The 11,185-nt window shown below is 44.4% G+C and overlaps 1 protein-coding gene across 2 annotated transcripts in view; it reads left to right on the plus strand.

Annotated features, from left to right (window-relative positions):
- fcho1 (FCH and mu domain containing endocytic adaptor 1) overlaps nucleotides 1-11,185 on the plus strand; it is a 33,684-nt gene that overhangs the window by 21,913 nt on the left and 586 nt on the right. The window contains exons 12-26 of one of the 2 annotated variants that reach the window (XM_078108177.1): nucleotides 1,216-1,276; nucleotides 2,560-2,753; nucleotides 3,073-3,097; nucleotides 3,240-3,296; nucleotides 4,134-4,191; nucleotides 4,920-5,044; nucleotides 5,224-6,291; nucleotides 7,287-7,393; nucleotides 7,701-7,899; nucleotides 8,111-8,225; nucleotides 8,408-8,563; nucleotides 8,643-8,775; nucleotides 9,319-9,515; nucleotides 9,885-9,949; nucleotides 10,421-10,588. In XM_078108177.1, the coding sequence (XP_077964303.1) occupies nucleotides 1,216-1,276; nucleotides 2,560-2,753; nucleotides 3,073-3,097; nucleotides 3,240-3,296; nucleotides 4,134-4,191; nucleotides 4,920-5,044; nucleotides 5,224-6,291; nucleotides 7,287-7,393; nucleotides 7,701-7,899; nucleotides 8,111-8,225; nucleotides 8,408-8,563; nucleotides 8,643-8,775; nucleotides 9,319-9,515; nucleotides 9,885-9,949; nucleotides 10,421-10,588 (2,728 nt within the window). The remainder of the gene's footprint in view (nucleotides 1-1,215; nucleotides 1,277-2,559; nucleotides 2,754-3,072; nucleotides 3,098-3,239; nucleotides 3,297-4,133; nucleotides 4,192-4,919; nucleotides 5,045-5,223; nucleotides 6,292-7,286; nucleotides 7,394-7,700; nucleotides 7,900-8,110; nucleotides 8,226-8,407; nucleotides 8,564-8,642; nucleotides 8,776-9,318; nucleotides 9,516-9,884; nucleotides 9,950-10,420; nucleotides 10,589-11,185) is intronic. The other variant, XM_078108178.1, reaches the window with a different exon arrangement.

Below are 11,185 nucleotides of genomic sequence, written 5' to 3' on the forward strand. Positions count from 1 at the left end.
GCCAGAAGAATATGTGTTCTTTTAGGGGAAATTGTGTATGTGTATGTTTGTGGAACAAAGTTGAGCGGGAAATCACGCGTGTGTGTGTGGTAATGACTTCACTGACGGTGTGGGGTTTCCCAGGTTTATTCTGGTACTTCTAAGAAGAGGTTATTGAGATGCTGTGTGCATGTGTGGGGATAGATACTCCCACTATGTGAGAATGGGGATGCGTGTGCTTTGCACGCTGCCACCTAACAGACTGAATAGGAGAGTCAACAGGATGTAAACACTGACCGTCCATTCACCTTCTATGTTCAACATTAAAATGGTTATTAGTGACAGAAGTTGCATTAATACTGAATAAATGTTAAAAACTAATCTGTCTTTCGATCATATTAAGGGTGCCAATTGTGTTTTGCCGAAAATATATTGTTTAGGCCTTGCTGCTTTAACCGACGCCCTAAACATGATCAGTGGCTGAATAAAATCTAAGCAGGATTTTAGGGCAAAGTGACAGCCTCGACAACTTGATGGAATATTTAATGTTTTCTGTCAGAAAACATTAAATATAGAAGAGAAGGAGGAAAAAAAAAGCTGAGAGGCACAGCAAATGTAATAAATGTCGTTTATTGGGACATGCAACTCCTTTTTCACATTTATGATATTTATTTGGTTTATATTAATTAATATTCATTAATATTAATAAATATTGACTATAGCTGCCTTAAATCAATATAATTATACCTGCAGTTAAGCTGCTCCTACAGTTTTACATTTCAGTGTGTTTACCTGTTCTCAGTATTCATAAATCCAATTTCCGTTCACTGTGATCTGATACAAAAAGTATTATCAATGGCACAGTTACACTTGTCATGTGAACCTGACCTACGGAGATCTGTATACTGTAATCAGATCATTTCAAACACCATCTGTTTATGTCCACACTTCACACTGTGTAAAAATATCCGCTCCCGTGTCGTCTCTCATTTCTTATTTTGAATATCATGTGTCAGGCATCCCAAGCTTTGTTTGATCTGCTGGTGAAGACAGTGGAAGTTTGTTAGCGTCTGTTTATCGTCTCACGCACTCCAATACAAAGCTGTCATTGGTCGTTATAAAGGCGCCAGTCCAACAGTGTGACAAAGTGTGTCAGATATGATAATGATGTTGTTGACTCCTTCTCCTGTGTGTGTGTGTGTGTGTTCGTGTGTTCGTGTTCGTGCATTCATTTAGAATTTACCCCTGGAAGTAGATGATGAGGGATTTGTCATCCGAGCTGACAGCACGCACAATGATATCCTTTTTTCAGCCGTTTCACAGGATAATTCAGTACAATGTTATATCTTTTTAACATTTCCTTTCCTTGATCAATTATTGCTTATAATTATTATTTGTTGTAGTTCAAGTGTAGTGTAAGTATCATAATGTTTATTTATCTCTTATTAATTCTTACTGATTGGTGGTTAGTTAAGACAGGGGGCAACAGTCACAATTATTACATAAACCACAAAAGCTGATGGTATACGTCTTGTACTCAATATACTACTACTAATGATTTACGGAATATTTCTAATATAATATTTATGAAATACATCTGGACCTCAATATTAACAAATGTAAAGCACAACAACTTGAGCTTTCTTTATATTCCCCTCAGTTGGAAACAAAGACTTAAGACTTCTGAAGGATTTCAAAAACGTTTCTCCCTCACATGACCGATGCTGTGCACCAAATTAACCTTCATGAGACCAATGAATAGACTCTAAGAAGGCACGTAACTAAGGTGGAGGGCTTTTTAAATTAAACATAATCAGAAGGTGAGAGGTGAGTTTGACCATTAACACAAATGGCCATCTTGATGAGTGTTTAAACAAATGACTAATTGCGTCCCCCCCAAGCAGACGCCTGCATGGGACATTAATAAATTGTGTTCATAACCAAACACCCTGATTGATTTATCAGCAGCACCCTGACATTACTAGATAACAACTCTTTTATCATCCTGTGCGTTTGACCCGCCGTGTGGGCAGAATCTATTAATTTGCCATTAAAACGTCCTCATGCTGCACACGTCCATCGGTTTATCTGAATCTCCTGAAGCACAAAAACGCACCTCACATGACGCTTCCGCGTGCAGCAGAGTGCAGCCCGGACAAAGAGGAAGGGGAGGCGTTGAGGGTGAGGCGGGATGTGGCGGTTGGGCTATTTGAAGCTCTGCAGCAGTCCCCTTCACTCTGCAGGCCTTCAGCGTCTGTCTTCATATCTGTCTTCGTTGCACGACACGCTTGCCTGCATTTTCTCCTGATTTATTTAGTCTGATATATGAATTGACAAAAAACAAATTAAACCGTCAATTTGCAGTATAGTTGAGTAAATTAAATTTAGTTTAATTACTGACTCATTACATTAAGAATTTTGCATATTAAAACTCTTTAAGCAAATCAAGCAGAATTCATCATAAAGTCTTGTGCCGGTGTCCAAGCAGGGCTCTGCGGCTTTCCTATCTTGATCTATTCCGGCCGATCACCTCCTTTCATCCCTACTCTACAGTTCTCCTTAACCTCCTCTCCTCTTTACGCTGCTCTGAAGACAAGGAGAACAACTTTTACTCCAGTGACTCTGACTTTGATGACGAGGAGCCCAAGAAGTTCCACATCCAGATTAGACCAGTGGTCAGCAGCAGCCGCAGTAACCCTGCTGCCACGGAGAAGGAGCTGAAAGCCACCGTTGGGGCGCTGACGCTGCCGCCCAACAGAGGCGTCCGGCAACAGGTTGTGATCGTTTTTGTGGTTTTTTAAGGTGCTGTGTGTTTTTCCACATCCATGAAAGAGTAGTTTTTTTTTACCCTAAAAATGTGCAGTTAAATGTGACGTGTCCCTTCATTGCAATAAACATGAGCTTAAAGACCTCCTGCTTTGTATACCCACTACAGACCTTAATGCATGTTAATTTGCTGCTGAAAATAACAGCGTATGAACGTACTTCTTAGACAGGAGAGTCGTTTTTGGTTCTTTGGCGTTGTTTCACCATCCTTTTCTTTAACACGAGGCCCCTGTATTGACCCAAGCTGCCCCCTCTCTTGACTTTCAGGTGTCAACCCAGCGGCATCTCTCTAGTAAGTTCAAACAAATGTGTGTCAATGTTTTTTTTCTGATTTTGGAGTCATTTTTTATTGTCTTTCCAGCACAACCTACCGTCTGTTGTTCTTTGTGTACTGCATATTATACTGCAGACTGAAAGCTGTTGTGTCTGTTCAGGGAACTCGAGTACTGCAGGAGGTCTGTCGGAAGATAGAGATGTTGCATCCCACAGGGGTGAGTCTGGTTTTAGTCTCCTATTTTCAATATTTATGTTTGACAAGCTCTTCTTTACATACATTTTAGTATAGAACTTGGTTGATAAACATTCTTTTTTTCATATTTTTGTACGTTGTATTGACCAAATCGTGAATTAATTGATAATTACAACAATATAATTAATAGTTTAGTACACATTCATTTTGAGCCAGGTGTACTGAAATGACAAAATGTTATCCGTCATTGAAAGGCGAAGTCTGTCTTGTTACCTGCAATGGAGGTTTGTCTGTGGATAATTTTGAAAACATATATACGCTCACAGAGAACCACATATGAAGGATGCAATTAGCTTTTCCTTCCTGCAGAATCTCCCTATCTGCAGCCTGTGTAGCCATGGTTCCCTCTAGACAGAAAATCTCTTCACTGGCTGACCTTGCGTAAACAGCCACGCTCCATTTGTCGCTCCTGGTCTTCTGCTCGTGCTCTTGGGCATGTTTTTTATCACAGACTGGTTTGTTAGCCGCCAGTATTCTAGGCTGCAGGCTACAACCTGACTGCAGTGGGGAGTCTGTCTCGCTTAAGCGGCTGCAGGATTAACGATGAGCGTCTGATTAAAGCTGTTGCTCTGCAGCGGTGGCTGGAGCTGATTGAGGCCGAGCTAATTGGTGGTATTTATCACAGGGAAGGTAATTCCAAATGGCCTTTTCTCTCACGCCCTTCTATCTCAGTCGAGCTCAGCCTCCCATTAATCGCTGTGACGAAGCACACGTGCAGCTGATTAGACCTGGTTAGGAAGAAGTTCTCTGCAGTGACCCTCTCGCTCAGTGTGTGTGTGTGTGTGTGTGTGTGTGTCAGTTACAGATGGGGAGCAGGAGGGCCTGCGCCGATCCACCTCCAGTCCTGATCACAGCAGGTGAGATGGCTCTACTTTTCATATCTCTTGCCCGTCTCTGGTTGGAGGAGTAGAGAGACGTATTTGGAGGTGAACTTACGTCATCTGTGGCCTTTTCAGAGCTCTGAAGCTTGTCGGGTTTCTTTCTCAGGCGCTCCACTGTCACTGTTTTAACTTTTCTCTCCTCCTTCAATTCCTCGGCAGGTTAATTAGTCCTATTTTTTTTACGGAAAGAAAACCCCCCAAAAAGACCAGACCTGTATATACCTACACACCTACACCAGGTGGCTATTAATCTGCTGCAATAACGGCAACTGTTGATTTAGAATTCCGCCTCAAGGAAATTGCTTCCATTCAGCCGAAAGTGTGTCACTAATGAGTTTCAGGCTGATTAGGTCTGTCTTGTAGTACATGTTCCAGTTCATTCCAAAGCTGGTGGATGGTGTTTATGTCGGGGCTCTCTGTAGGCCAGTGAAAGTCTTCTATTCTTCTACTTCTAACTGGTTTTTAATCAGAGGCATTGTCATATTTAAACAGGATAGATTCTTCACCAAGCTGTTTCCACAAAGTTGGACCCTATTATCTAAAATAGTGGGTATGTTTTAAAACGCTTCCATCAGGCCTAGTTTCTTATCTGTGGATGTGCCGTGTTTCTTCAGTTGTGCACAGTAGGCCTTTCTCTCTTACCTCTGCTCATCTTCACGCCCTCAATCCCTCCGGACCCCTCCCTGTTTTGTTTCTTATTCCAGGTTGAGTTCAACAGCGTCTGGGTCGGACAGTCTGTTTGGACCACCGCTGGATTCGGCCTTCAAGTCCAAAAGCTTTGACAGTCGAGAACAGATCCGAGAGCAGAACACTTTCGATGCCTCTCAATGTAAGACTTGTATATTTCCGTTCATATTGATGATGTTGTTGCAAATAGAACATTTTTTTTAGAAGTAAATCTTTATTTTTGGTTCTGAAGCTTTTACCAATGAGTTTGTTGCTTCCTACTTGTGTTGACCAGCTGCACCGTTTTGACGCCCTGCAATGTGTTTGCTGTGTCCGTGTCAGATGCTACCTTCTCGTCGGACTCCTCCTCTCCAGAGAACGTCGAGGACTCTGGCCTGGACTCCCCTTCCCATCAGCCCCTCGGTCCCTCCCCAGAGCCGGTGGGTTGGGCAGCCTGGCCTCCGGTACCACAGAGTAAAGAGCAAATGCAAAAACTCGGACGACCAGTGGACCCTTTCCTCTCGGTTTTCCGTGACCCCTCCCCCGGGCGGGGTCCTCACCTGCAGGACGAACCCGCCGGCGCCTGGTCCGTCGCCTCGTCGCGGCCCTCTCGTGTCCCCCCAGATCAGGACCTTTCATCCATACGGTTCCCAGCTTTCTCCCAGTCCGTCCCCCCGGCCGAGGTGGAGCTGTCGGTGTGGAACTGCAAACACATCCCCCCCGAGGACCCCTTCCTTGCTGCGTTTGAGAGAACTGTCACCCAGGAGACTTTGAACCTGTCCGACGCCTGGGCCCGACCCCCACCTCGCGCGACCCCGGAGGGCAGGCGGATGGACGCGCGAGGAGACCCATTTGCCGTCACCAAGACACTCCCGAACTCCTCCTGCGCCTCCTCCTCCAATCGTAAAAACCGAGACAGGAAAAGAGACCAGAGCCTCCCTCCTCCCGTGACTCCCGATGACCCGTTCGCCATCACGATGATTGGCAGCCCGACGCACCAGTCGTCGCTGGCTGCAGCAGCTGGCTTCGTCCCTCCACACAGCAGCAGCAGCAGCATTGGTGGCGGCGGCTCTACCAACAGCAACAGGCTGGTACCTGAGACCAATTCAAGCTCTTTGCCCACAGCGCAGCCCAAGAAGGAGCTAATTCCCTGGAACTCTTTCCACAACCCATTCAGTGAAAGCGTCTCCGGGGGGGCGAGCGGCTCCAAAACACAGGAGGGGGGAGGGAAAGGCAAAGTAGGTGGAGAGAGGAGGAAGCATCGATCGTCAGACAGTGAGCCGCGCAGGAACGCCCCTCCACTCACCAGGCATTCGGGACCACAGGAGGATTTGTGTTTTTCCACAGATAAAGATCAAGACTGCCTGGATTTGAACTCTCAGATAACATGCAGCATCAGCTCGCACAAGGGTACTGATTCTTTTATTTGTCACATAAGAGTCACGTAATGCTATCACTGGCATTGCATTTATCTGTTTCCAAAGCAATGTCTAAATGATGTACCATCGAAGTCGCAGTACATCAAGGAGCAGTCCTGCGACGTTGCATGTTCCACCCAACGTAACTACAGCACTGCAGCATGTGTTTGAGGGACTGCATGAGTAGTTTTGTCCATTTGTATTGAATCAGAAGGTGCATAAAGCCGCATGAGGGAGTCCAGCGAGACGGGTGCTGTGCTAGTGGCCTCTTTTATAGCTGATCATTAGCAACTTGAGCTTAATGGGAGCAGCAGCAGGGAGCCAGTGGAGAGTGACATTTTGGACCATTTAAAGAGGTTTTTACTGTGCATGCTGGCTGGCAGTCCTGCCAGAAGGGCGTTGCAGTAGTCAATGCGACAGCTGGCCAGTGCAGCGCAGTCATTTTAATGTGTAGCTTTAGCTGTTCACATAATTCACAGGGCTTCAATCAAACCAGCCATAATATCTGCAAATCCACACAGCCGATTGCTGCCAGCAGTTGCTTTAAAAGTTGCCAAATCTAGACGCCCGTCAGCTAGCAGCTAAGACTTTGCTGAGGCACCGAGTGCATTCAATTTATTGTTGCTTTCAGGATGTAATCTGAATTTAAACAAATTTAACCGTATTTCTTTCTAAAACCTTAACTTTAAAAAGCTTCATCATATCCTCAAGAATTCTTACAGATGAACAAAGCGTCGTTCTTGCAGTGAGTACCAGGGAGGCAGAAACTCTTGGGGTTTCTTTCTCACTAAAGAAGAAAATCTCTGAAGAACAATCCGACACCAACAGGGCCCTAAATCCCTCAAGCATTATGTTTTGTGCCAGCTTGTCTTTGGCAGCGAGATCGGAGCAGCATTTCCCCGGCTGTTCTGAAACTGACTTGGAGTGTTTCCGTTTTTCATAATCTGCATTGTGTGATTTTCCGTTGTTTTGATGTGTGTTTGTAAGGATCCAAGCACAACTTCAGACACAACACGACGGAAGTTGTAGCAGCCGCTCCTCAGAGAGCAACACGAGGCAAGAGGACGTCGAGCCGACTCAGCGGCTGCGAGAGAGTAAGTTCATTTCTCAGCTAATTTAATTATTCATATTTTGTTAACATTGTTCGCCCTGATACTCTTGATTTTTTTATGTTATTTAAATGATAGGGATTACCTGACAATTGTAAGCAGTAGGAAGAACTGAATGTAAAAAGTAAAACAACAGTCTTCTGTTGATGCTTCTAATCATTTCTATACTGTCAGGATTCTTAATAGTATCTGACCAAATGTATCCAAACTGTATAAATGATAATATTCCCCACTGATCCAATAGGTCTTTTGTATGAAAATAGAGCCAATATTGTTAATTCTTGTGTTTCAGTCGCGGTCTCTGTGCTCCTCTCCGCTGCCGGAGCCCAGCCCCTCCCTCACCTCCTCCTCCTCCTCCTCCAGCCCCAGCGAGTGGGGTCCTCAGGTCAGGGACAACGACTGGGGTGGTCAAAACCGAGCGCCCAGTCCCGCCAGAGCTGGACAAGCCTCACCTCTGCCGTACCACCACCAGGACCACCAACAAAGACCGCGTAAGCCTCAGCACACAAACGCAGTGTGTTTGAAACGCGTGGAAGGATTTGTGGTGAAGTGGGCCTTCTGCTGCAAGTAGGACGTATTCAGATGGATCGTTTGAGACGGTTTAACACACAAGACATGAGCGTGGTGTCGATCTTCTCATCTGACTTTCATGTCACTCATGTAAAACTCACTATCCTAACCGTAGAATTCTCCCATTTGCAGTGCACCTGTCCCGAGGTCCCAGTCCCATTTCGCTCAGTACGCAGGAGGCGTGGCCTGTGGCTGCAGCCATAACGGAATATATCAATGCCTACTTCAAAGGTGGACAACACAACCGGTCAGCATTAAATCCCTTTCTTAAAAATCACAAAGACAAACATGTTTTGCACATTTTCTGCTCTTGAAGATGAACTTACCAGGTAACTGCATCGACTGGTGTGGTTATGATTTGTAGTTTTTTGTTTTGGGCTGCTTGTAAACAGGATTCGTATGAACTTGTGTCTGCTTTTCTCTCTCCAGGTGTCTGGTGAAGATCACAGGAGACCTGACGATGTCCTTCCCCGCTGGAATCACCCGGATATTCACAGCCAACCCAAACGTTCCCGTGCTCAGTTTCAGACTGGTCAACACCTCAAGGGTCGATCACTTCCTGCCAAATCAAAAGCTGCTGTACAGGTCAGCTGCCGTCGGCATGTTTATTCACAACTTTGTTTGAAACTGTAACGCAATCCTCACCGTCCTGCCGTCTCCGCAGTGATCCGTCTCAGAGTGACCCTGACACCAGAGACTTCTGGTTCAACATGCAGGCGCTGCAGCTCTACCTGCAGAGAGAGGCTGAACTCAACCCTCAGGCCTCGTACTACAACATCGCGTTGCTCAAGTATCAGGTCAGGATTTGAAATTCGTATGCGCCAATACGATCTTTCCTGCATATTCGGGCTATTTTGAGCACAATTGCTATTCTGGATGCTGTTACTTAAATAAACAGTCTGTAATTCACACATTTTTCCCAAAGCTTACTGGGAATGTAGAATTTTCCTTGAAAGAAAAGCTTTCTTTAAGTACATTTTTGTTCACTTTCCATTTACTTTTTATACTTTATTATCTGTTGAAATTGTATCATTCCTTGTTGACAAATATCACATTTCGTCAGTGTTCTGACGTGACATCTTTACGGATACTGGAAGTGTATCATCTGAATACTCTGTTTTTACCACTGTGAACTTAAAATACTACAAAGTGTTCTGTTGACAACTGTCAATAAATTATTGAGAAATTAGTGGCTCGTAAAAAAGTGTTTTTTATCTATTCCATCAGTTGACCAAAGGTTATATAAACTTACGATGTCTCCAAACTCGCTTGCAAATGTTTTTTTGTTTTTTTTATTATCTTCAACCCATTGAAACAAAAGTTCTGTTCCATCTGCTCAGGTGTCGTCTCAGGACCCGGGTCGGGCTCCCTTGCTCCTGTCTGCAGAGTGTCAGCGTAGCGGCACGGTGACACGGGTGTCACTGGATTACCACTGCTGCCCCGCCACCGCGCCCTCCACGCAGCTCGCCGCTGTTCAGGTGCTGCTGCCATTAGACCACACTGCCACCGATCTGCAGTGCCAGCCTCCTGCCTCCTGGTTAGTGATGATGTCATCGTGGGTGGGTAACGAGCAGCGGTCGTGTGGGCTGTCGGTCGCCCGTAACCAGTGTTATGTTATTATATTATATTATAATCAAAACGATTATTTCATACACTCATCTCGTATGGCCATACATCTAAAAGTCATCACGGTATTTGACTGACCAGCACAAATGTCCACCTAATGATGGGCCAGGAGGAAAAGACTGGACTAAGATGTCACATTAACCCGTCCAGTAGTCGGTGAGATATTGCAGTCTGGAACAAAGAGTCAAACCAGCTGACCAATACTTCTTCTATTAGTTGTGTTTTGCTATTGTTAGCCATGTTATTGTTTATCTCACTGAACATTGTTTTTTCTGTGCAGGAACGCTGAGGAAAGACGGCTGCTGTGGAAACTCCCAAACATCTCCCCGACCAACCACAGCAAAGGTCAGAGCGCTGCATCTCTCATTGTACCTCTTTGCTTTTATTTCCTCTACCCTTCATTGAGCAAAGAGAGAGAAACCTACACACCCAGATGCACGGATTATCACCTTGTTATCCTTCTGTTATATTTGCGTCATTCAAATTCGGGCCACAATTATTTTCTACTTAATTTCCTTCCTGCCGGGTTCACATCTCCACATTTTGGCAAGACATAGAAATTTAGATCTTTGCGTGTCATCCCCTTTTGACTGCAGCATCAGCATGTGAACGTTTATCTCATCTAATAGAGATAGCGCTACATGGCATGAGGCTTAGTCATAGTTGTCAGTGATTAATCGGATGTTAGAATGTTCATAGTTGAAAGAAAACACCCTCTTCGTTAATGTAAATGTATGTATTTAACTAACTAATTTAACATTGTCCAGTGTATTCAGGAGCGTTGTCCTCCATGTGTCTCTTGTATCTGCGTCCCAGGCTCAGGGACTCTGTGTGCCAGCTGGCAGTGCCTTGAGGTCCCCCGCGGTCCTCCACCCAGCCTGGCTGTGCAGTTTTTGGGCTCCGGGGCCTCGCTGTCGGGGATGGACGTGCAGCTGGTGGGCAGCCGCTACCGCATGTCGCTGGTCAAGAAGAGATTTGCCACAGGTACACAAAGAGAAGCACTTTGGTTTATTTGCACACACACTGCATGTTTATTTGTGTTTAGAAATGCACCTCCTGATATCTATTAAAATTAGATTAGATAATTCAATGTATAGTAAATTATAGTATAAGTTGGACTCACGGAGGCTGATTTCATGGTAAGTACCAGTAGATTCAAGTTATTTGAGGATTGAGTGGTCTTAAATGAAGCAGAAAGTACAAACAGTTGTTGTTCACCAGCGACTGAAGTTGCTACTTATCTGTATTTGTTCAGGGACCTACGCATTACTATATGGTACCTTTTGTATATATTATTTATGCCTTCTTGGGGATTTCTTTTACAATATAATATACTAGAATTTCTTGTTATATTTGTTATGACATGATATACAAAGACTTAATAAAACTATATTATCGCATGTATATGAACTTTTTAAGACATATTCTACATAGTCATTTAATTACGTGCCATATTGAATTTTTATGAAACACTTTACTGTGAATTTTTAATGTACTAAAAAGTAGTAGTGTATCAGTCAAAAGGTCCTAGGCTGGCACGCCATGAAAACCTAATAAAAAAGATATGGTTAGTTTCATGAA

Source organism: Gasterosteus aculeatus, chromosome 8 (genome assembly GCF_964276395.1).
Source record: "Gasterosteus aculeatus chromosome 8, fGasAcu3.hap1.1, whole genome shotgun sequence".
NCBI classification, from domain to species: Eukaryota; Metazoa; Chordata; class Actinopteri; order Perciformes; family Gasterosteidae; genus Gasterosteus; species Gasterosteus aculeatus.